The sequence below is a fragment of the Eleutherodactylus coqui genome, chromosome 8 (genome assembly GCF_035609145.1).
Source record: "Eleutherodactylus coqui strain aEleCoq1 chromosome 8, aEleCoq1.hap1, whole genome shotgun sequence".
Taxonomy (NCBI): Eukaryota; Metazoa; Chordata; class Amphibia; order Anura; family Eleutherodactylidae; genus Eleutherodactylus; species Eleutherodactylus coqui.
Genome location: NC_089844.1, coordinates 35318509 through 35344971, shown reverse-complemented (window position 1 = coordinate 35344971; position 26463 = coordinate 35318509). Strand labels below are relative to the sequence as shown.

The 26463-nt window shown below is 48.7% G+C and overlaps 1 protein-coding gene across 1 annotated transcript; it reads left to right on the top strand.

Annotated features, from left to right (window-relative positions):
• The first annotated feature begins 1391 nt into the window (after positions 1 to 1391).
• CNPPD1 (cyclin Pas1/PHO80 domain containing 1) lies at positions 1392 to 24226 on the top strand. Its single transcript, XM_066575497.1, has 8 exons — positions 1392 to 1601; positions 2512 to 2614; positions 3506 to 3587; positions 5442 to 5562; positions 7468 to 7596; positions 17691 to 17752; positions 17937 to 18054; positions 18892 to 24226. Exons 1-8 carry the CDS (start codon positions 1515 to 1517, stop codon positions 19513 to 19515), a joined length of 1326 nt encoding a protein of 441 aa, XP_066431594.1. The 5' UTR covers positions 1392 to 1514; the 3' UTR covers positions 19516 to 24226.
• Positions 24227 to 26463: the final 2237 nt, after the last annotated feature.

Sequence of the window (26463 nt, the reverse complement as noted above, 5' to 3'; positions counted from 1 at the left end):
TCACTGAGAGATCAGCTGGCACATCTGCAGTACCGAAGAAAGAAGACCCAGCCGGGTACGCAGGGTCGCGGGCATAGGCGGACTCCACATAAGCCCCTGCGCATTCGGCCTGAGGCCACATTCACACGAGCGGGTTCTGTGCATTACGAGACGAACAAAACTTGCACAGCGAGGAAAAATATCGCTGCATGTCCCATCTTTTTGTGTCCCTCGGAACACATCGCCCGTTGTTTTCAATGGCCGTGTGATGCGCACGCAGGGCGATGTGAGGCTCCCTATTGAAAACAATCGGAGACACTTGCCGCTGCTCTGACGCGTGCGAAACAACTGCGGGCGGATCGCAATTTAACAGACGTGATGTAGTTGCATTTAAAACGCCTCGCTTCCGCAGGTAAAGCGCACGTCGACAAGCGCGATATCGGGCCGGGTTTATTTGGTTCGATACCGCGCTCGCTGTGTGAATGTAGCCTCAGTCCGTATTTACATGGCTGATAGCGAGTCGCCCGCCTCGTCACGCTGAATACCGCGTATCTGCATGTACTGCTATCGCACAAGACTCTCATGTAAATCCGACCTGCTGTGCCTTTTCCGTTTTCGATGTAAACCGCCCCGTTCGTTGCAAAGGAGTTTTGTGTGCGAGTTTTGCGCATCTCACAGCGCACAGAACCCGTGTGAGGCGATCAGCCGTGCGACTACGGCCTTCGTTGTTTGCTGAGATCGCCTTCCCAGAGCGGACCTCCATGCAGGCGCTTTCACGGGACGTTACGGTACCTTCACACGGGGCCATTATCACCGTAAACCACAAGTCTGGGCGCCCGTACATACAGCCGCCAACGGGCACCGAGCGAGAAATGGCTCCCTTGTCTAAATCGCTTGGTTTTTAGCAGAAGTAAAAACCCAGCGTTCGCCGTCCGTGTAAACCATCGATGAGCGACTCCTGTTTACAGTGAATGTCGGCCAGAACCGTCCCGGCGCGCTGCGCCTTCGTTCACTTGATGACTACCGCTTCAGCACAGACGTGATGGTCAGTCGGTAACCCGTGCGGCGAGAGACCTTCCGTGTAAAGGTACCCTAATTTTAATTTTACACCAGACTACTTTTGATCAACCTGTGACTATTTTTCAGGTGCGCCGCAGCATGATGACTGGCGACATATTGCTCGTCGGTGGCCATCTTTACACAGAACGATTGCCGTTCGCATTGGCGCTCTCAAGCGATTACTCGGCTGGCCAATCGTCCTGTGTGAAGCCACCCTGAAGCCAATGACTGTGACAACGAGGACAATGTCACGGGAGGGGCGGGGCTTCTGGTCAGCACTGGCCCAGCAGGCTCCGCCCTCATCCCTCTCTGCCGCCTGCGGAGGCGGGGCCTCCCTGCAGACACGTGACGTCCCGCCCCGTCTGCTCTCCCTCGTCAGCCCCGGAAGCCGCGGGAAGAGCGGCCTGCAGACCGAGCAGCGGTGGTGCGGCCTGTACGCGGAGTCATCCAGGACCTGTCGTAAGCTCACAGCCGCCATGGAGCGTAGAGTGCCCGGCCGCGGGTGTGGCCATCACCCCCGGAGCGGCTTCCAACTGCCGGCACGCGGCTTCATGGAGTTCCCGGTGAGTGCGGATAGACCCCGGTACCAGCTGTCGGCGCAGTGCTAATAAAGTTTTTGTTGACAGCCAATATGGCGACCAGCTGTAGTGATTGAGGAGCCGCTGACTCCGTAGCATATTTGCGCACTATATTTTGCGCGGTTCATACGTAGTGAATGGAGCCCATTGGGCGCATATTTTTTCACATGACGTTTGATTGCCTTAAGATCCGCGGCGAGATCTAGTTTGGCGTGTATTGCTCTCGGCAGCCGGTTGTTGGAGGGAAACGGCCATCGCAAATATGTAGGTAACTGCGAATATAAGTCATGGAGATCAAAGGTCATGAGGGCAACCAAACCCCTTTAAGTAGAGCTTCCAGCGGGCGGGCGCTACCTCTGATAATCCGGCCGCGGCGTTGTGGCAGATTATCAGGTTGTGCTCCCTGTGGGATTAACCCCTTATCGCCTACAGTTATATCATGGGGGGTCGGGGTGTGTATACAGGGGGGCCGGGACGATCTCCGTACGATGCCAGGGCCGGCTGTTTCTTACAGTGACTGTTAACCCTCTAAATGCTGCAGCCCCCCTGATCGGAGTTTGGGGATCCCGACTGATGAGATTGCGGGGTGGCGTCTGGTTGCCATGGCAGTCGGGGTCCCTCTGAAAGCCCCCAGGGCTGCCATTGTAGACTGCCTATCCAGCCATGCCTGTGGCCGTATAACGTAATGCTGTGGTGTTCCATCGTACCGCAGGATAAAGCCATGTCACTTATTCTGCCGTGTGTACGCTGTAGAAACAAGACCGCCCGAAGATGGCACAATTGTCCCCCCCATTTCACTCCACTTAGAATTTTTTTTGCATATGATACATTATATAGGACCCCCCTGTCACCCCCAGATTCTCAGGTCTCACGGATCATTGTTTTCCTTCTGCAGTTCCTACCTGGACACCCCCAGCTGAGCGAGCGGGTGCGGAAGCGTCTGTACTACGGATGGGAGGCGGAGTGCCCCATGGAGAACCTGTCCAGCCCCGTGGCCGGTGAGTGCAGCTATGGGAGAAATGTCCTTAGGCCTAATGTCCACGGGCAGAATCCACGGGCTTGACCCACGCAGAAGATCTGCAAATCAGGCAACCCATAGGGCAGTATGGCCGTCTGCACGTGAATGCGGATGTGTTCTGTGCCATGGCGACGCATCTGTATCCACAAAGCGTTAAACTGTTAATCAAGATGATTAGCAAAGTTGCTTCATGTTTAGATGGTGCACAGCCCTTCATTGTTAAAGGGGTTGTCCCGGAATCACAAGGGAGCCCCTTTCCACAGGATAGGGCATAACTTGCTGATCGTGGGGGTCTCCTCATACCCATCTTAAGAAGGTAGGTCCGTGCCCCCTCTGCCTGGCATTCCCAACAGTGCCATCTGAATGAATGGCACGCTGGTTGCGCGGTTGGCTCTCCATTCATCTCAATGTGGCTGATGGAAATACCCGAGCACCATCTGTGGCAGTCACATTGGAAGTGAATGGAGCAGCAGCACGCTTGCATGACCAGCGCTCCATTCAGTAAGTCCCTAGTGAGGAGGGTGGGGGACTCCTGTTCTCGGCATTACTTGGGGTCCCGGTTGTTAGACCCACATGGATCTGCAAGTTGTCTCCTAACCTTTAGGGATAATTTGTATTTCCCGTACATTAGAGAATTGCGTTACATCCCTTTGGTACATTTCACCAGCTCAGTGCAGGATGATTCCTTGCCCTCCCCGTGCCAATCATATACTCGGAGTCGCTGGGCAGTCGTTTGCTCGCTGTCCGCCTTCCACGCCAGTCCCGGTAATACAGTTTGTATTGCTGGTGTCCAGGCTGCAGTCTCAAGCGATGGATCCTAATAAATGGTGAATGTCTGAGTCGCTTATCCTTTCTGTCTCCTCTCTTACAGACATCGCCGTGGAACTGCTGCAGAAAGCCGCGCCCAGCCCCATCCGGCGCCTGCAGAAGAAATATGCGGCTCATGTGTCCAGGTGAGTGCGGGTTTACCTATGTACCCAGCAGTCTACTGTATATACACTGGGGGTCTGCAGTCTGCTTCTCCCCAGCTGTAACACTACAACTCCCAGCATTTTTGGTGTGCGCTCTAAGGACATTACTAATGAGTGCAGATGGAGTCAGCTGAGTTGCCGCCTCAGGTGGAGGCTGAGATGACTGGCCACAAGTGAGTGACAGTAAGAAGATGATGCCAGCTCAGATGTTTACTTCCAGCCGCGTGTTATGTAACTTCCTGCACATCTCTAGTAATCCTCATTCTAGAAGTATGTAAGTGATGTCATCGGCTGACTCAACTCCTGCAAATGACCGTGACGTCAGTGCCTCTGTGTGTCTTGTGAGGAATTTATACGTTCACTTAATGAGCTGTTGAGTCCGGGTCAAGGAATTGCCTAAAGGGATATTCCCGGCGTGTATATTTGATACTTCAATCAGTGGTCACATTAAAACTGGTGACAGGAGAAGTGAATAAGGGCTTGTTCACACCAGCGCTGGGGGGGTTCCATTTTCCTGTTTTGTTTTGGGGAACACGGAACAGTCATGTGACTGAACGGACTCCATTGACTATAATGGGGTACGTTTGGTCTCCATCTGCAGTTTGCTGAATTTGACGGGCCAAAATAGCGCTACACACTGCTCTCCGAATGAAACCTCTGACACTGATGTGATGAATGGGGAAGAAATCGCTGCAGGATGGGAAGAAGACAAGATGGCGGCGGCCATGTGATGCTCTGGGCACTTGGTTCCTGGCATTACAGTGGATGTGACACGTACCACATAACATTATACAGACAAGTCCCCCCTTCAAGACAGCGAAGTCCTCTGACAGCAGGATACTATCACAGGACCCCCTGGAGGTCCTGTAGGGTCCGTAACCCGAAAGTCAGAACTGTTGTGGCCAGACCTACCTATTAAGCCACTGCTGATAATTCTGACTGATCGCTGTACGTAGGATATGCGGTACATTTACCTCCTCTGGGACCCTCGCCTGCTGCGAGAATGTATTAGCCTGTTTGCAGAGTCTGTTATTCCCCACTGAAATCAATAAAGGGGTGTCTGGGGGTCCGGCCTCCTTCACACGGGCGGAATGTCGCTCTGTATTACCATGGAATACGGAGAACTGAAACCCCATTGATTTGCATTGGAGTATTCAGACATGCGGTTTTCATGCGTGTGGAAAAAATGCAGCATGTCCCATCATGGACACAAACTGCCCCTCCAAGCTAATGGGACGTGTGAACACATGATGTGTGCCTTTCACTGTATGTTTACACGTCGTATCAGTAGGGCGTTCTTGCGTATTTTTGGGCATGCGTGAAAGACACAATGAATATGCCAGCAAAAAACAGCCCACAATATGCAGGAAACGCGCAGTTTTGGTCCGTGGAAACCTGCTTGTTTCGCTGTCTGACACTACAAGCGCCCGTGTGAATGAATTTTCACATGTGAGCTGATCTGATATAGGGGAGTGTGGGTCAAGGGACCCCGTACCCCTTTTAGGTGAGGGTCCCTGACATTTTAAGGAATTGTCAGGTCATTTGCTTAATTAACATGTGCTTAACCCTTCATTATTCTGCCATGCCTGATGTCCGACACCCCAGTGACCCCCTTCACAATGTTTTCTGATTATATAAGCTACTTTCGCAGCCGCCTGCCATATCTAAAATGAAAGAAGAATGCAGCCTCCTCTGTTACGTACGCAGCTCCAGACACGTGTAGTCGGATCCTACAATAGTCGTATCTACTAAGACCCCTGTATACAGAGAACCACATGACGTTGTACAGATGTGCGCTCTGTCTCCGCCATTGCTGACTGTTGCCTTTGTCCCCAGGGAGGCCTGCATCTCCCCCTGCTCCATGATGCTGGCCTTGGTTTACATAGAGCGACTGCGACACCGGAACCCCGAATACCTGCAGCAGATCTCCTCCTCCGATCTGTTCCTGATCTCCATGGTGAGTCTCCGCAGCGTCACATGACTCCAGAACCGTCAGCTGTAGGACCTGCTCTTCCAGTCCGCTGATCTGTACATGTGACCAGGCGTCTGACGCATCCAACGGAGTCAAACACCGGCGCATGACTATAAAATCCACGGAGATCAGTGGGCTGTCTTTAACCCCTTCAAGCCCAGTTTTTTTTGTTGTTTTTTTTTGCTATTTTGTCCCTACATTCTAACATTAAGTGTTTTTTTTGGGTTTTGTTTTTTTTTTTGTAATTGACGTGGCTGTATGAGCCCTTTGTTTTTTTTTATGTGGAATGAGTGATATGTGTTTAATGTACCTTATGATGTACTGCAAAATGGTTAAAAATGTAAGTAGCGTGAAACGAAAAAATCCAATTATGTAATTGTTTTTATGGGGTTCAATTTTTTATGGCATTCATAGTACAGTTAAAATGACACGATCTTTGTTCACTGCGATTATAGCGAATCCAAATTTTTATATTTGTTTTACAGTTTTAAAAAAAACCTTTTTTTTCTAAAAAAAAAAAAAAAATTTGCTTTCTGAGACCCGTAACTTAATTTTTTCGTTGATTGGGCTCTACCTGTTTTTTGCAGGGTGAGCTGGTTTTATTACTATTTTGGGGTTCTTGCATCATTCTGATCACTTTTCATTCGGTGTCAACATGAAATTACCAAATGTGTTTTTTAGTTCTTTTCTTATAGGAGGAGTAGGAGAAGGTGGGCTTTTTGAATTAAAGAGAAAAAAAAAACAAAACAAAAAAAAACATTAAGCTTTCCTGTTCATTTTTATTTAGGGGACTTGAATTTGCACACCTATCATTATATGTACTATATGCTGCAGTACTTTAGTATTGCAGTGTGTAATATATAGCGGGTTTTTTTGTAATGTCTGCCACAGGCAGGGCTTTATGGGCATCTACGGACGGCAGTTTGCTGTGGCTGTTAGGTTTGGCGCGGACTCTGCTCCATACACCTTTTCATGACTACACAGCATAAATTTACATACTGCTATCGTGAAGTGGTTCAAGCAGTCTCTAATTTAGCTGATAAAGGGTATTTGGGGTCCCTAATCTAGAACCTCTGATCTGCAAAGCGGGTTTCCAAACTGTACAGTCCTTTAACATGATGAGGACAGTTGTCACGAGTGAGCGTACCTGTGCCATCGGGAGCAGGGAAACAACTAATCTACAACCCCAGCCCCAGTCTACCTGCAGAAATCGGTTGCCACTGATTGCTGCATTCAAATGGAAAGCCCAAGCAGAGGACCCACCTTCTGATTCCATGACATGGGAGTCCCCGTGGTGCGACTTATAGTTCATACTTCATATCAGACAACACAGCATCCATTGAAGGATGTCTGGCTGTATTTCCTGCTGTTTTACGGCTTGTGTGTGTATATATACTGATACTACACAGGCTGACATAGTCTAGTCGTCAAAAAAAAAAAAAAAAGCTTCTCAGCTCCATAGAACAACCAAAAAACATCTTAATGACTGAAATGCAAAGCGGAAAAAAAGAGGGGAGTGAATTGGGCTGGGTTTTTAGGGGTTAAAGACATTTTCTACTGAGTTCCCAAAGAGCTTTTCTGGGCTCCCGTCTATTGTACTCTTAGCATTTCTTCCCAAGAACAAAGACGCTTCAGAAAACTGGTTCCCAGACAACCCGGGCACACTGCGGGGTATGCTGGTGAAGCATCTGCGAGTAAAGTGACTGCCCCATCTCTGTTCTGGGTGCAGCCAGCCCAGCAATCGGCTAATTGTATAGCCTGGGCCGGCAGCAGTCATGCAGTGTGAGGGTCACCCGTCCGCTAGTACAGCCAAAGAACTCATTTTCGTCTTGGAAGTTTTTTGTAAAATTTTATGTTGTGTTTAATTTTTTTTCTAATTATCTACGATAGATGGTAGCCAGTAAGTATCTGTACGATGAAGGGGAGGAGGAGGAAGTGTTCAATGATGAGTGGGGAGCAGCCGGAAAATTGGATGTCCAGACAGTGAATAATTTGGAGATGAATTTCCTCCGAGCCATCGTAAGTGTTTTGCCTTCCTTATTTTGTTAGAGTAACAATATGTTTCTTACATCAGCCTGTGTGTGTGTGTGTGTGTGTGTGTGATTTCTTTTTTTTTTTCTTCCTTCATCGGTAATAGCTAGCAGTTAAATGGTTAACAAGCTCAATATTATACCCTGGTATGTGCAAGCAGAATGTTGAGCTATACACCCCTACACATCTTTCTCACAGGAAACTTATCTAGGGGAGCTGCTTTCTTATTTCTTCTCTAGCATTTAGAGATGAGCGAGCACCAAAATGCTCGGGTGCTCGTTACGCGAGACGAACTTTTCGCGATGCTCGAGGGTTCGTTTCGAGTAACGAACCCCATTGAAGTCAATGGGCGACCCGAGCATTTTTGTATATCGCCGATGCTCGCTAAGGTTTTCATTTGTGAAAATCTGGGCAATTCAAGAAAGTGATGGGAACGACACAGAAACGGATAGGGCAGGCGAGGGGCTACATGTTGGGCTGCATCTCAAGTTCCCAGGTCCCACTATTAAGCCACAATAGCGGCAAAAGTGGGTGCCCCCCCCCCCCCCTCCCAACAACTTTTACTTCTGAAAACCCCTCATTAGCAATGCATACCTTAGCTAAGCACCACACGACCTCCAACAAAGCACAATCACTGCCCCCCCCCCCCCCCCCCCCCCGCATGACCCAGTGTCCACAGCGCACACCAAAGTGTCCCTGCGCAGCCTTTAGCTGCTCTCATGCCACACGCTGGCCTCATAGCCACACCACCCTCATGTCTATTTATAAGTGCGTCTGCCATGAGGAGGAACCGCAGGCACACACTGCAGAGGGTTGGCACGGCCAGGCAGCGGCCCTCTTTAAAAGGGGTGGGGCGATAGCCCATAATGCTTTACAGAAGCAATGAGAAATCCAATCCTGTGCCACCTCCATCAGGAGCTGCACACGTGGGCATAGCAATGGGGAACCCATGTGCCACACACTATTCATTCTGTCAAGGTGTCTGCATGCCCCAGTCAGACCGGGGTTTTTTATAAATGGTCACAGGCAGGTACAACACCGCAATGGGAATTCCGTGTACACCCACAGCATGGGTGGGTCCCAGGAAGCCATCGGCGGTACATAAATATATCGCATTGCCCATCACAGCTGAGGTAACGTCAGGTTTAATGCAGGTGGGTTTCGGCCCACACTGCATGCCCCAGTGGGGTTCTTTAGAAGTGGACACATGCAGTTACAACTCCATGTGGACCGACAGCATGGGTGGCTCCCTGGAATCCACCGTCGGTACATAAATATATCCCATTGCAGTGCCCAGCACAGCTGAGGTAACGTCAGCTTTAATGAAGGTGGGCTAAAAATTACTAGGATTACACTGTAGGCGAGGGCCCAAAAAAATTGGTGTGCCAACAGTACAAATGTACTTCAGAAAAATTGCCCATGCCCAACCAAGAGGGCAGGTGAAACCCATTAATTGCTTTGGTTAATGTGGCTTAATTGGTAACTAGGCCAGGAGGCGGCCCAGTTAAAATAAAAATTGGTTGAGGTGCAAGTTTCAACGCTTTATTGAAATGAAACGTATAAACATAGTTTATAAAAGTTATATGACTGAGCCTTGTGGGCCTAAGAAAAATTGCCCGTTCGGCGTGATTACGTGAGGTTTCAGGAGGAGGAGCAGGAGGAGGAGGATGAATATTATACACAGATTGATGAAGCTAAAAGGTCCCCGTTTTGGATGGTGATAGAGAACGATGCTTCCATCCGCGGGTGCAGCCTACGTATTGCTTAGGTACCGCTGCTGTCCGCTGGTGGAGAAGAGAACTCTGGGGAAATCCAGGCTTTGCTCATCTTTATGAATGTAAGCCTGTCGGTTGACAAGCTGGTACGCTTATCCGTGATGATTCCCCCAGCCGCACTAAACACCCTCTCTGACAAGACGCTAGCCGCAGGACAAGCAAGCACCTCCAGGGCATAGAGCGCGAGTTCAGGCCACGTGTCCAGCTTCGACACCCAGTAGTTGTAGGGGGCAGAGGCGTCACGGAGGACGGTCGTGCGATCGGCTACGTACTCCCTCACCATCCTTTTACAGTGCTCCCGCCGACTCAGCCTTGACTGGGGAGCGGTGACACAGTCTTGGTGGGGAGCCATAAAGCTGTCAAAGGCCTTGGATAGTGTTCCCCTGCCTGTGCTGTACATGCTGCCTCATCTCCGCGCCTCCCCTGCTACCTGGCCCTCGGAACTGCGCCTTCTGCCACTAACGCTGTCGGATGGGAATTTTACCATCAGCTTGTCCGCCAGGGTCCTGTGGTATAGCATCACTCTCGAACCCCTTTCCTCTTCGGGTATGAGAGTGAAAAGGTTCTCCTTATACCGTGGGTTGAGCAGTGTGTACACCCAGTAATCCGTAGTGGCCAGAATGCGTGTAACGCGAGGGTCACGAGAAAGGCATCCTAACATGAAGTCAGCCATGTGTGCCAGGGTACCTGTACGCAACACATGGCTGTCCTCACTAGGAAGATCACTTTCAGGATCCTCCTCCTCAGGCCATACACGCTGAAAGGATGACAGGCAAGCAGCATGGGTACCCTCAGCAGTGGGCCAAGCTGTCTCTTCCCCCCTCCTCCTCATGCTCCTCCCCCTCCTCCTCCTCCTCAACGCGCTGAGATATAGACATGAGGGTGCTCTGACTATCCAGCAACATACTGTCTTCACCCTCCTCCGTTTCCGAGCGCAAAGCGTCTGCCTTTATGCTTTGCAGGGAACTTCTCAAGAGGCATAGCAGAGGAATGGTGACGCTAATGATTGGAGCATCGCCGCTCACTGTCTGGGTAGACTCCTCAAAGTTTCCAAGGACCTGGCAGATGGCTGCCAACCAGGCCCACTCTTTTGTAAAGAATTGAGGAGGCTGACTCCCACTACGCCGCCCATGTTGGAGTTGGTATTCCACTATAGCTCTACGCTGCTCATAGAGCCTGGCCAACATGTGGAGCGTAGCGTTCCACCGTGTAGGCACGTCGCACAGCAGTCGGTGCACTGGCACATTAAGCCGATGTGGCAGCGTCCGTCTTGGACTTGCGGAAATGTGCGCTGAGCCGGCGCACCTTTCCGAGCAGGTCTGACAAGCTGGGTAGCTTTTCAGAAAGCGCTGAACCACCAAATTAAAGACGTGGGCCAGGCATGGCACGTGCGTGAGGCCGCCGAGCTGCAGAGCCGCCACCAGGTTACGGCCGTTGTCACACACGACCATGCCCGGTTGGAGGCTCAGCGGCGAAAGCCAGCGGTCGGTCTGCTCTGTCAGACCCTGCAGCAGTTCGTGGGCCGTGTGCCTCTTCTCTCCTAAGCTGAGTAGTTTCAGCACGGCCTGCTGACACTTGCCCACCGCTGTGCTGCCACGCCGCGCGACACCGACTGCTGGCGACGTGCTGCTGACACATCTTGATTGCGAGACAGAGGTTGCGTAGGAGGAGGAGGAGGGTGCTTTAGTGGAGGAAGCATACACCGCCGCAGATACCAGCACCGAGCTGGGGCCCGCATTTCTGGGGGTGGGTAGGACGTGAGCGGTCCCATGCTCTGACTCTGTCCCAGCCTCCACTAAATTCACCCAATGTGCCGACAGGGAGATATAGTGGCCCTGCCCGCCTGTGCTTGTCCACGTGTCCGTTGTTAAGTGGACCTTGGCAGTAACCGCGTTGGTGAGGGCGCGTACAATGTTGCGGGAGACGTGGTCGTGCAGGGCTGGGACGGCACATCAGGAAAAGTAGTGGCGACTGGGAACCGAGTAGCGTAGGGCTGCCGCCGCCATCATGTTTTTGAAAGCCTCTGTTTCCACAAGCCTATACGGCAGCATCTCCAGGCTGATCAATTCGGCTATGTGTACGTTTAATGCTTGAGCGTGCGGGTGCGTGGCGGCGTACTTGCGCTTGCGCTCAAACACTTGCGCTAGCGACGGCTGGACGCTGCGCTGAGAGACATTGGTGGATGGGGCCGAGGCAGCGGAGGTGAGGGTGTGGGTGCAGGCCAGGAGACGGTAGTGCCTGTGTCCTGAGAGGGGGGCTGGATTTCAGTGGCAGGTTGGGGCACAGGGGGAGAGGCAGTGGTGCAAACCGGAGGCGGTGAACGGCCTTCGTCCCACCTTGTGGGGTGCTTGGCCATCATATGCCTGCGCATGCTGGTGGTGGTGAGGCTGTTGGTGGTGGCTCCCCGGCTGATCTTGACGCGACAAGCCTTGCACACCACAGTTCGTCGGTCGTCTGCACTCTGTGAAAAACTGCCACACCTTTGAGCACCTCGGCCTCTGCAGGGTGGCATGGCGCGAAGGGGCGCTTTGGGAAACAGTTGGTGGATTATTCGGTCTGGCTCTGCCTCTACCCCTGGCCACCGCACTGCCTCTTCCAACCTGCCCTGCTGCTGCACTTGCCTCCCCCTCTGAAGACCTGTCCTCAGTAGGCTTAGCCAACCAGTTGGGGTCAGTCACCTCCTCGTCCAGCTGCTCTTCCTCCGAATCCTCTGTGCGCTCCTCCCTCGGACTTACTCCAATTACTACTACCTGAGTGATAGACAACTGTGTCTTATCGTCATCGTCCTCCTCACCCACTGAAAGCTCTTGAGACAGTTGCCGTAAGTCTCCCGGACCCCGGGAACTTTCCAAAGGTTGGGCATCAGTCACGACAAACTCCTCCGGTGGGAGAGGAACCATTGCTGCCCATTCTGGGCAGGGGCCCGAGAACAGTTCCTGGGAGTCTGCCTGCTCCTCAGAATGTGTCATTGTAATGGAGTGAGGAGGCTGGGAGGAAGGAGGAGCAGCATCCAGAGGATTCAGAGTTGCAGCAGTGGACGGCGTAGAACTCTGGGTGGTCGATAGATTGCTGGATGCACTTTCTGCCATCCACGACAGGACCTGCTCACACTGCTCATTTTCTAATAAAGGTCTACCGCGTGGACCCATTAATTGTGAGATTAATCTTGGGACGCCAGAAATGTGCCTCTCTCCTAATCCCGCAGCAGTCGGCTGCGATACACCTGGATCAGGAGCTCGGCCTGTGCCCACACCCTGACTTGGGCCTCCGGGTCCTCGCCCATGTCCACGTCCTCTAGGCCTACCCCTACCCCTCAGCATGGTGTATTACCAGTAGTGCAGAAACAGAACGCTGTAATTAAATGTGCCGCTTATTGGCCTGTGGTTGGAGGCTGACTTCGCTTACGGAACGCACAGCAGAGCCAGGAAAGAATTTTGCGCACGCCTGTAGTGAGACGTAGGTGCGTATGACTGAGCTAGTGGAATTCACAGCTCAGAAGCAGTCAAGTGTCCAAAGGCCAGTAGTAGGCCTTAAGTATTTTGCTTCTATTTTTTTTAAATACTGAGCAGACAGATACTGTAGGCAGCGTATAATATTATGTATACTGTTTCCCTCTGCCGGGATGACGGCGGTGATGTAACGGAGACAGAGGCCGGAAACAATTTTGCGCAAGCCTGCTGTAACGCTTAGCTGCGTATTAATTAGGACTACTACCCCCAGCAGATACTGTAGGCAGCGTATAATATTATGTATACTGTTTCCCTCTGCCGGGATGACGGCGGTGATGTAACGGAGACAGCAGAGCCAGGAAACAATTTTGCGCAAGCCTGCTGTAACGCTTAGCTGCGTATTAGGACTAGTACCCCCAGCAGACATGCAGTAAACTGTACACGGTCACAGGCAGCCCAAATATAGTATTTTTCCCCAATTTTTTTGAAAAAGCCCACTGCCTATATAGCCTGAATATCTCTTTCCCTGCCTCACCAGTACTGGCCCTATACTCTGTGCAATGACTGCAGACTGAGGACGCAATGCTCTGCACGCCCGATATACAAAAAAAATGTGCAACACTGCTAAAAGCAGCCTCAACAGTACTGCACACAGTCAGATGTGGCCCTAAGAAGGACCGTTGCGGTTCTTCAAGCCTAAAATAACTCCAAACGCTCTCCCTATAGCAGCAGCAGCACTGTCCCTGATCTATGTCAGAATGCATCTGTGGCGAGCCGCGGGCGGGGCAGATTTTAATACTCCGGTGACACCTGATCTCCCCAGCCACTCGCTGCAGAGGGGTGGTATAGGGCTGGAACGTCACAGGAGGAAGTTGTAATGCCTCCCATGTCTTTCTATTGGCCAGAAAAGCACGCAAATGTCTCAGAGATGAAAGTGAAAGTAACTCAAACATCGCGTAGTACTCGTCTCGAGTAACAAGCATCTCAAACACCCTAATACTCGAACGAGTATCAAGCTCGGACGAGTACGCTCGCTCATCTCTACTCGCATACCTATGGTTCAGCCTGTGATAGTTGAGTCTTAGAAATTACGTGTTTTGGTAGTGGCCTACACCTGGGGCGTTAACATATGCTAATCATTAGCATCATTACATACTAAGCCAATCATGAGTTCTTATGATGGTGTGGGCCTACATGGGTATTGATGCGTCATGTTCAACTATATCTGCACCACTATGATATAAATAAATCAGAAGTGTATTAGAGAATGACCAATATGGGCTCAGCCGCAGATACATCTGCATGCATGCAACTTCTCATTATAACCAATTTGGAGCAGATCAGTGAACTCATCTGGAATAAGATATTATTCCCATAACAATTTGCATTTGTAGTATTATTGTGTAAAGACAATTAAGCACCAGCCTGGATAAAGTCAGCAGTGCTAGGCGCATATCTGCAGTTGGGATTCCTCTGACTCCATCCTTGTCTCCTCCCTCTTCTTAGGTCCAAATCACCAAACAGTGCATCAGCAGCATCGGGGGATTTCCAAAGAGATGAATGAACTGATTAGTTTAAAACTTCACCTTTATTTCATCCCGCATAAAATAACAGCAACGTTTCGGCTGTACTCCTGACAGCCTTTGTCAAGCCAATGTATAAAAAATGGATACCTCCTCAGCCATTAAATATCCCATCACCAACATCAACACCCAATAAAAGAATCTAAAACTTTACAATCAAGCCTAGCAGTTTGTTACCTGTGAGCTGATTGGAGCCTTCCTGGACCGAGCAGCTGAATCCACTTTCCGGTGTAATATGAATGAAACACCAAGTTTGGTATAGGTGTCATCATAATGCGCACCTAGATGGCACCTCCCATAAGCAACTGCTACCAGTTGTTCGGTGATATCCATTGGTCTTCACCTTGGACGTAATGACGTCAATATTACCGCGTCGCTCGTGTGACGTCATCACGTAGCGCCACCGGCACGGTCCTCTCCTCTACTAGTTCCTCCCCCTGGCAACTGTCACTCGTTGCCAGGGGTCCTCTAGCGCTTCCTTCTATCAACGTGCAGACGTCGAGACCGATATGGCGACGTCTGAAACATCACGTGACCAGCGTAATGACGTCACGCGGCACCGTCAACACGATCGCATCATCTACCCTGTCTCCCTACTCTAATAGCGGGAGCCTGCCTATGTTAGAGTGATGTCCTATACTAAAAATACACCTCCGTATTGAACTGAAATGTTATCTATGGCATCTGATTTTCATAATACCTTGATAGATATATCCATATATATGTGTATATAGGCATGTAGATATCCCAATGGGAAAGGTATATCGTAGTATTTAACACCCCTATTATAAGTGGTTTGCGTTGTTAATATTCCATCTAAAAAAGTGGCCCATTAGTGAAACCAGTTAGACATATCGCAATAAATAGTCGCTGTCAATGAAGATCAAATAAATGTTTTTTATTGCTTAATCATTAATAATGGTTGAAATTTGGTAATATATCAAAATACATAATGTGGGGGAGGGGGAGTGGGAGGGAGGAGAGGAAAGGAGAAGAGAAGGGGAAGGAAACGGAAAAAGGGGATAAGGGAAAGTGCTAAAGAGAAAGAAGAAGAAAAAAAGGGGAAGGGAAGAAAAAAGTATAAAAAAGAAAAGAAACTAAATAAAAAAGGGAAAGGATAAAGAAGGGGTCAGGTAACAGAGGATACATCTACTTCTTGAGTAAATTTCTTATATCATCATCAGAAGAAATCCAGAATCAACATGGAAATCTCTGGCCATATATGAGCAAACAGAAATGGGGGATGCAGCTGCCCGGTCACTTTGGGTGCGAAAAACCTTAAAAACACAAACATAAAGTTAGATAACTTGACTTGATAGGTATCAACAAAAAAGATGCAATACAGTATCTTCAGAGTAATTGATATGCATTACTGCCCATCTATATAAAAGTGGATTATAATTGATGTTGAGGCCTTTGGGGTATATTGTACCTAACTCAAAAATCCACTTGGCTTCGAGAGACTTGAGACGTCTCTCTCGGTCCCCACCCCTTAGATTGGGCTCAACTGAATCGATGACCCTATACCTTAGTTGGCTGATGGTATGACCACACTCCAAAAAATGTTTCGGAACAGGCAGGTCTTTTTTGGACGTTTTGATGGTACTTTTGTGTGCTGAAATCCGTCTTTTTATCTCATTAATAGTCTCGCCCACATAATACATGCCACAAGGGCACTGAATGATGTAAACAACGAATGTGCAGCGGCATGAATAGTGTCTTTTGATTTTGTATGTCTTACCAGTCTGCGGATGTTGGAAGCTATCCCCTCTGATCATATTATTGCAACTAGTGCAGTTATAACAAGGAAAATTCCCCGGTTTCAGCCGGGCCCTGTGAATCATTTGTGGGAGTCACTATACTTAGGTCCAGCTCCCCTTCTTAGTATGTCAAGTGGGTGGTCTTTGCCCTTCACTCTCAGTGGGTAATTCAGTGTTAAATGACAGTCCGATGTCATCTGTTGAGAGTGAGCCGTGGGAACCAGCCAATTAACACGTTGAGAGCCTGGATGACAGGCTGTGGGTATTGGAGGGGAAGGGGCATCGGCAAGGCTGTGGTTGCAGAGCTATGCAACTGACCCTGCTGATTCTATCCCATGACAGGTCCTCTTTTAAAAGGAACCTGTCCCAGATTCATGCTGCCCAAAACACAGGCAGCATGAAGTTGGAATGGTTATGTACAGCGCATCCGACTGTATTTTATATTTAAATGCTGTGGTGTTTCAGAATAATACTTCAAAGTATGAGTCAGAATGGAGCCATAATGGAGTTTTAAGGAGTAGGCCATGCATCGTGCAGCCTGATTGCTTTCTCCCTATGCAAAAAAGAGGAAAAAGCTGTCAGTCTGCATGGTGCAGGTGGAGAGAGTCTGGCACAGCCTGTCCCTTTTGACTTGAAGTCCTACTTCAAAGTACCATATATACTCGAGTATAAGCAGAGTTTTTTTCAGCACATTTTTTTTGTGCTGAAAAAGACCCCCTCAGCTTGTACTTGAATGGGGGGGGGGGGGGGAGGGGACTGCAATACTCTCCTCCCAGCTAACGTCTGTGTCCGCAGCCCGATGGCCTCCCTGGCGGTGCGGCAAGCTGCTTGAGACTTCTCCCCACTGTCATCTCCCTGCTCAGCTTTAAATTCCACAGCCGTCAGCACTGTTTAAGTAAGCGCTGTGATTGGATCGAGCGCCAACTAATCGCAGCCGTCGCTCGGTGAATGCACTGAATGGCTGTGATTGGCTGGCGCTCAATCCAATCACAGCGCTTACTTAAACAGTGCTGACAGCTGGGGAATTCAAAGTTGAGCAGGGAGATGACAGTAGGGAGAAGTCTCAAGCCGCTTGCCGCACCGCCGAGGAGACCATTGTGTCGGGGACACAGACGCCGACTGGGAGGGAAGTATTGTGGTGTTTTGTTTTTTTTTTTTTACCTAGCATATAATCAAGTATAGCTCTGCTTATACTTGAGTCAGTAAGTTTTACCAGATTTTGGGGGTAAAACTTATTGACTTGGCTTGTACTTGGGTCGGCTAATTACTCGAGTATATAAGGTATCTTTAATCTGAAACCCCCCAATGTCCTGATAACATTTAGGCTACTCTTAATCGCCACTAGGTGGAGCTCACAAATTTTATGCTGTTCACTCTCCACTCGATAATCCGTCTTCAGTAATGACCTCGGCTCCCTCTAGTGGTGGCTGTAGGCAGCTAGACGTTTGACATGTAATTGTGAACGTGTGAAAATTTTTAAAATCCTTTTTCTTCTCTCCCCACGACCCCAAACAGGACTGGAGTTTGTACACTCACCCAGGGGAATTCTTTGAGGTGCTGCAGTGGTTGGAGGGTCGGTGAGTAATGACAATATGTACTATGTGTGATGAAATGTATTAACTATCAATACATCTTTAAAAAGCCCTGGGTGTTCAGGTGTTGGATATGTGGCGCCCTCTAGTGTCGAGCATCAAGAGCTTCTGATTGGGGGGTGATTCATATTGACTTTCTGTCTTTTAAAAATAGCTTCTCTTCCCTCAGAGTGTCTGAGCAGCAGGGTATAAAACGTGGCTGGTTCACCTACACGGACCTCACCGTGCTGCTGGAGCAGGAGCTATGGCAGAAAGCCTTCAGCGACTTCTGCCAGCAAGTAACCAAGGTAAGGAAAGCTGTTTGACACAATTTCCCATATAAAGGCAATTTTACACAGGCCGTCATCAACATCCGCGATCGTTTCCTTGGTCTTCAGGCTGCTGCTGGACATCAACGGTTCTCCCCTGCAAAATGCAGATAGAGAAGCGCTGGTTGCAGCCTTCATCTGGACTTCCAGTTTCACTCACTATGACGAGTCCAGGTGCCAGTTACAATCTGTGGTTTGATGGGGAGAAACCCTGCCTTGTAATAGCAGTCTAACACTGGCCATTTCAGACTGTATGGAGGATGAACGATTGTGCGTGTTATTGCTGTCGGCAACTCTTCCTCCATTTACATGGTGAGATGTGCTGCAGCAAACGTTTTTTTTTTCGGCTCAACAAGAGATGCAATCAGTCGATGAAGAAGCAAAACCTTCACTCATTCATCGACTGATCACTACTCTTTACACAAAGCAATGATTGGGTTAAGCAAATGTTTGTTCATAGTTATCAGCCGGTTTAAATGGTCTAAAAGGGATTGTACCAGAATGCACAACCCTTCCTTTTCAGAATGCGGTGCTTGCGGCCAACAGCTGATCGTCCCTGGTTCCCCTCTGTTTCCCTAGCAAACCGCTAATATTGCCATGAGAGATTTTCCCTACATTGGCCAGGGGGAATGTAATATTACAGGACAGCCGTTTATGTGAAGGACTGTCCTGCAGTATAAGGACCGCCCGTAGTCCACCCGAATGGGAGCCTCTTGTAGAGCAGCTCTATATTGCAGCCGTAAAAGGGGGCCCTTTAAGTTAGGGATGCTCTGCTATTGTATCTGTTCCATGTATTCTGTTCTGTCTCCACCACAGCTGGCCTGTCTTCTGAGTCTCGTGTACCTGACTGGACTTGCCACCTTCTTTGCCTCGGTTGCTGTACTACACAAGGCTACCGGCGAGATGAACGGCACAGCGCTTCTCCCCTCTGTTCCAGAGCAGACTTCAGATGCCTCCATGCCTCTCTTTGTTCCAGTCCTACCAGAGGAGATCCCTAGTCCGACCGTCCCTCCATGCTCTCTGGAAGAGGAGTGCGTGGAGAGGAGGTCAAGCGTCACGGCTACAGCATTGTATCTATGGGGCTCGGTGCTGACTGCACTCACATACAGCGATCCAGGGGGAGCTGCAAACGAGGAACCCCAACCTCCTGACCAATACTGTCCCTATTGCTCTAAACCAAAATTGTTGTCCTGGCCCAAGATCTGCCGTCAAAAGAACGCCACCCGGTGCGGTGCTCCCCGACCAGTCGTTCGTGCCTTCTCTGGACTCCATCACTATGACTTCCATGACATGCTGCTCCCTTCCAGCTGCCCCAATTCCTGCGTCCTCTCTCCGGGCGGCTCCACAAATGCGGACTTGTCCAGAAAGTTAGAGTTACAGACCTACTTCTGTGGAGGCAGTAGCGTCGATAGGTTAAAAACCTTCATCGTTCCAGGTTAGCCAACGTGTAAGGTCACACGGGCTCCGCCACCTCCTGGTCAGGCCTGCGCTATGGTTTTAGGACTTTCTTTTAACAATTTAATCTACTATATACAAATTGTAATAGCATTTATTTTACTACGACACCGCGAATATCCATCTTCACGGGCCGCTTCTTCTAGAACTTCCCAACTGGTAACTTTTACTTAATAACAATTTTTAAAAGGGTTCAATGAGGTCTCCTTGGGGCGCCTTATATTTAGGGTCTGCTTCACTTGCCTGACACAACCACACTAGGTGTTCTGTAACGAGGCTTACTAGTTTACTTCCACTGCACCTTCTAGGTCTGCACAGTCACTGCGTAAGAAGTTGTTGAACTTTCTAATATATATTGTGTTTTTAAAACGCCTCACGATTTTCAAGATCCCTGATTGTTGTCAGTGAATGGGATATTCTTGTTTACATGCTGAGCGTGAAAACTTGTCCAGCCCTAAGAGAGCCTTCACAAGCTCTAGAACTTCATGTACAGTACAGGCCATGTGGACAAGATTTAAATCTTTGAACAGTTTGGCGCGGAATCCGCAGTGTATTTGAAGCCTGCAGCAATTGCACAGAGTAAGCGCAGATTTGGCCCCTAAGAGTTTACAATGTATTCACTGATGATTTTCTGCAGCGACTGCACCCTATGTGATGGCAGCCTAAGGCCATGTTCACATGCGGTGGATTTCCTATGGGTTTAACGCAACAGAAAATCAGCAGCTGAATCCCACCCAAATTAGTGCAGACTTAAGCTGCTCGTTGCCGAAGTGAAATCCGTTTTGAAGCGCCACTGCTAAAATTGCCTTACTGTGGATTTATACTTCGCACCCCATGTCTGTTTCTGCACGGATTCAGTGCGGAGGAGACTTCGAAAATCGTAACTATATTGCTGCTCATTTAAATGCTGCAGACTTTCCGTGCGACAAGTTCGCCCAGATGAAGGTAGCGCAATACTTCTCTGAGCTGAGGGATGCTTACAGTTGTATCCAGTCTAGACAATCCTGAATCACATTTACTGCGATGTATCGGTGTAGTTACAATGTATTAGGCTGGTATCACATGGGCTACAAAAGTGCTACAAAGCGCGTGTATGTGAAGCCCTTCTTTCCAATGGGTTCTTTCACATGTTTTGTGCTATGAGCTTCACATACATGTGTTTTGTAGTGGTTAGCCTGAGGGCTTGTTCCCACTGATGTATTTTGTGTCTGTGTACGGTATATGTGTTCCACAGACAGCGCATAGATCCATAATACCCAATTAGGGATTATCAGCCCCTGTGGGGGGAGAAATAAATTTCGGTATGTCCTATTCTTGTCCATATTCATAGACTGCAGTGGAGCATACAATGTGTTAATATCGGATGCCGCATGGCTGTGTGAGTAAAAGTGCCTTTACACAGGACGACTGTTGGGTGCATAGGACTGTCACTCCTATGCTTTATACAGGAGCAGTGGTGGTTCTAGTAAATGGAGGCAAAGCAACCGGGCATCGTTTCGGCGGCCCACCTCCATTCACAGTAAGGGTGGTTTCACACCTGCATTGGGGATTCAGCTTTCTTATTCCATTCGGGGAAGAGGAATCTCCAAGGCCAGACGGCTTCACCTCCGGATAGAACCAAACGGTCCCAATTGACTATAATGGGATCTGTTCGGTTTCCATTCCGCTGCCTGGCTTTTGGGTGCTTTTTCTTCTGGTATTTTGAGCCGAAGGTTTGAACGCAGATGTGAAACCGGCCTAAAGAGGAGTTGCTCAAAGATTGGCCGTGTAGACAGGTGCCGCTCAGTCTCGTGGCTTTTAGTTCTGCTAAAAACCAAGTAACTCTGACAAGTGAACAATTTCTCGCCCTGCCGGCGGCTGCGTGTATACAGAACGACTCCCGAATTCGCTGTTTCCAGCGCTAATTTGGGCAATAATGGCCCAGTGTAAAGGTACCTTGAGCCCGGATCCGTATTACTTCAAATGATTGTTACAAACTCTCAGGATCGGAGAGAGTTCTGTTGCTGATGTGTTTAGCTCACAGAAGATGTCTCGCTGGATACGATTGTAACAAACTCTCAGCGTTGAGAGGTATTAAAGTTTCAACATGTAAGCAGAAAACATCGGCAACAGTGAAACACAAAGTATATTAGAAGTTTGCAAAACTTTCATTGCACAATGTTTATTCTATATTGGCGTAAAGATGGAAAACGGGCTTAGGTGAACCTGGGCTCTTGTGTCTTTCACCCTTTGTCTTATCGCCCGTCGGTCATGGAAGCCACGCAGGGGCGACTCTTCTATTACTTTATGGGAGACTTACATTTCACTCACAACCTTAGTGTGAAGTTTGTGTTATTTTTTTTTTACATGGATGCACAACAGTTGACTCAACTAAGAGAATAGGAAACCGCTATAATTTGGGGATGTTTCAAGGGTTTTACCATCCTCTTAATAGTCGCTGCATTACCGGCGACCTGTTCTATAACGCGCTGTGCGCACCAGAGGGATCTTGTATCCGCCACTGCTGGGGGTTCACAGAGCGTTACTTCATGTCGGATGTCTCTTTAGTTTAGGGAACTATCTTAACCCTGTATGTCTAGTTGTATTCTCCTTACAGCGACCCTCCTATCCAAGAACAGAAGTTTCCAGGGAACGCAGGAGGGGGTTATATTACCCGGTACCCTCCTCTTATCTCTGTTCTGCCCCCGATCCACTTGTTTCTGTTGTCCAAGATGGCCATAACCCTTCATAGACTAATGATGAGCACTGGTGGGGGATGTATCCGCCATCTAATGGGATGACTGTGGGTCAAACGATCTGCAGGAGCGGGTGACGTTAGCGCTTGTGCCGAACGTTTAGATGAGTGAGTATCGCTGACTCCTCGCTCAGCACTTCATTCTATGTGAAGCGGGAAGCGTTTAGACGCAGCGAGAAGTGAGCAAGCCAGCAAAGTAAACCACGGCTTTGCATTTAGATGTAACGATTATCACGCATTTTCATTCATTTGGACAAATTTTGCGTGGTAATTGTCTCTGTAAATGGCCTTTAACACTCGCTATGCGCTGATTGGTTAGCCCTGGCCAGTGCAAAAGCAGAGTCTACTGATTGCAACAGCTATCTTGAAGCCCTGGTACAAGCAGATGGGCAGCAGTACAGAGAAAAGAGGGCACCAGGTAATATAACCCAGGTGAGGTCCGGATCACGAAAGTAGCAGTAAGTTCACAAATATTGTCAAAGCAAGTGAAGGCCACAAGGGGTTATGTGCACAGATGATGAAAGGGTACCATGTGACTTCCATATACTCAGCCTAACATTATCTAAGGGGGTCTTGCAGATAAAGTAGCTGAACTGCAGATATTGGTGCCACGGGGCTCCAGATGGGGCAAAAAATAAGTGAACATCCAGGTTTTTCAGTGGCATCTATATTCCAGCTCCTCATGCGGCAATACAGAAAGCTGTTTAGGGAGCGCAGTTGTGCCCGCTTGTTCAGCTTTAATGGGCATGTCTATCATTTTTGGTTACTCTTACACAATCTATAGATTTTTGGTAAGCACCGTACATGACTTGTACGGCTCCTGTGTTATAACCTAGACAGGGTCTAAGCAAATAGACGGATCCAGCGCTTTAGCCGAATACGGGTGTCCTATATTGAAATAACAATGGCATACTGGAATAGAAAGGCATGGATGTGCAACAGGATGGAGTGGCCACTGGGAACCCCGGAACATGGATTTCAAATTTGTGTTGTGACCCCAGTGAGTGAGTGAGGGAGGGGGAGAGAGAAAAACCCAACTGCAAAGTTGGACTAGCATCTGAGGAGCAGAAACTTGCTTTCCATAGCTTCCTAAACAAGTACATTAATGGACATCACCATTGAGAGAGAGCGCTGGATCCGTGTCTTTGACTCCACCAGCAAAATAGTGAGTGCAGCTCTGGAGTATACTACACAATGTAACTCTGGATCAGTACAGGATAAGTAATTTGATTTGTGACATGTCTGGTTAGAAGTTACATTTGTTAAAATTAACTTGAAAGAGGATCTGTTGCTCAGATGCCCTAACTTTATCATCAGGGGTGCAATAGACTCCACTAAGAAACCCAGAAGCCCTGCCCGGGTGCATATAGAGCATGATTTGCTTTCGGACAAAGTAGGATCACCTGGCAGACGCCACAGGTCATTATTTGATGAGTCCTTCCAATTAAGACCTTGACTGAATGAGCCGGCACATCTACAATGCCTGGATGCACCATGAGCTGTTCAATAGTGACTTCACTTTACTGACCTCAGTTTGTGTCTGTAGTTGCAGCTAATTAATGATATGCAGCATCAATCACCTCTAATGTTAGATATATAACATTATTGATTGCTTTGGTTTGTTCATTTACTACTCTCATAACATTATTTGCATGTGAGACTTATTAACCACCAGGATGGATTTGGTTTCTCTTTAATGGGGTGGTCTGAGGACAGGTTTTACTTCTCATGCAAACAGCCCAGTAGTGTGGCGTGTTCCAAGGTGCATGGCAGCAGGGGGCTGAGAATGCCCACCACTATCGGACTGCTAGAGAAAGCCCCGCCACAGCTCGTCCTGAGTCGGTGATCTGTGTGACGGGTAAAACCTGTCGTGATACAACACCTATAATAGCAAGAACGTTTTTGTACAAAATCTTTAGCTTCCATGTGACACAATAAAAAGAACAATTGGTTCTCACATAACAGACTGATTATTGTGTTATTTAAGAGAATTTATTACAGCAGAGACTTGAGTGAAGTTGAAGGACAAGAACATAACTACTGTAAAACTGTCCCGTATATACAAGAATATAACTACAGTACTATAATACCGCCCCGTATGTACAAGAATATAACTACAGTACTATAATACCGCCCCGTATGTACAAGACTAGAACTGCTATAATACCGCCCCCTATGTACAAGAATATAACTACTATAATACTGCTCCCTATGTACAAGAATATAACTAGTATAATACTGCTCCTATATACAAGAATATAACTACTATAAGAATATAACTACTATAATACTGCCCACTATGTACAAGAATATAACTACTATAATACTGCCTCCTATGTACAAGAATATAACTACTCTAATACTGCTCCCGATGTACAAGAATATAACTACTATAATACTGCCTCCTATGTACAAGAATATAACTACTATAATACTGCCCTATGTACAAGAATATAACTACTATATATACTGCCCCCTATGTACAAGAATATAACTACTATAATACTGCCTCCTATGTACAAGAATATAACTACTATAATACTGCTCCCGATGTACAAGAATATAACTACTATAATACTGCCCCCTGTGTACAAGAATATAACTACTATAATACTTGCCTCCTATGTACAAGAATATATCTACTATAATACTGCCCCCTATGTACAAGAATATAACTACTGTAAATACTGCCCCTATGTAACAAGAATATAACTACTATAATACTACCTATGTACAAGTATATAACTACTATAATACTGCTCCCTATGTACAAGAATATAACTACTATAATACTGCCTCCTATGTACAAGAATATAACTACTATAATACTGCTCCCGATGTACAAGAATATAACTACTATAATACTGCCCACTATGTACAAGAATATAACTACTATAATACTGCCCCCTATGTACAAGAATATAACTACTCCCCTATGTACAAGAATATAACTACTATAATACTGCTCCTATGTACAAGAATATAACTACTATAATACTGCCCCCTATGTACGAGAATATAACTACTATAATACTGCCCCTATGTACGAGAATATAACTACTATAATACTGCCCCTATGTACGAGAATATAACTACTATAATACTGCCCCTATGTACGAGAATATAACTACTATAATACTGCCCCCTATGTACGAGAATATAACTACTATAACACTGCCCCCTATGTAGAATATAACTACTATAACACTGCTCCTATGTACAAGAATATAACTACTAGAATGCAGACCCCCCCCCCCCCCCCGCGCGCGAGACTACAACTACTAGAATGCTGACCCCCCCACCCCCCCCCCCCCGCGCGCGAGACTACAACTACTAAAATGCTGACTCCCCCCTGCGCGCGAGACTACAGCTACTAGAATGCTGACCCCCCTGCGCGCGAGACTACAGCTACTAGAATGCTGACCCCCCTGCGCGCGAGACGACAGCTACCGGAATGCCGACCCCCTACGCGCGAGACGACAGCTACCGGAATGCCGACCCCCTACGCGCGAGACGACAGCTACCGGAATGCCGACCCCCTACGCGCGAGACGACAGCTACCGGAATGCCGACCCCCTACGCGCGAGACGACAGCTACCGGAATGCCGACCCCCCTACGCGCGAGACGACAGCTACCGGAATGCCGACCCCCCTACGCGCGAGACGACAGCTACCGGAATGCCGACCCCCCTACGCGCGAGACGACAGCTACCGGAATGCCGACCCCCCTACGCGCGAGACGACAGCTACCGGAATGCCGACCCCCCTACGCGCGAGACGACAGCTACCGGAATGCCGACCCCCCTACGCGCGAGACGACAGCTACCGGAATGCCGACCCCCCTACGCGCGAGACGACAGCTACCGGAATGCCGACCCCCCTACGCGCGAGACGACAGCTACCGGAATGCCGACCCCCTACGCGCGAGACGACAGCTACCGGAATGCCGACCCCCTACGCGCGAGACGACAGCTACCGGAATGCCGACCCCCTACGCGCGAGACGACAGCTACCGGAATGCCGACCCCCTACGCGCGAGACGACAGCTACCGGAATGCCGACCCCCCTACGCGCGAGACGACAGCTACCGGAATGCCGACCCCCTACGCGCGAGACGACAGCTACCGGAATGCCGACCCCCTACGCGCGAGACGACAGCTACCGGAATGCCGACCCCCTACGCGCGAGACGACAGCTAC

What these genes read in the sequence shown, in the direction of transcription:
- CNPPD1 (XM_066575497.1), top strand. Translation starts at nt 1,515, where the DNA reads ATGGAGCGTAGAGTGCCCGGCCGCGGGTGTGGCCATCACCCCCGGAGC. An exon ending in TATGCGGCTCATGTGTCCAG is followed by an intron (nt 3,588 to 5,441) that starts GTGAGTGCGGGT and finishes CTTTGTCCCCAG; the next exon opens with GGAGGCCTGCATCTCCCCCT. An exon ending in ATCTGTTCCTGATCTCCATG is followed by an intron (nt 5,563 to 7,467) that starts GTGAGTCTCCGC and finishes TATCTACGATAG; the next exon opens with ATGGTAGCCAGTAAGTATCT.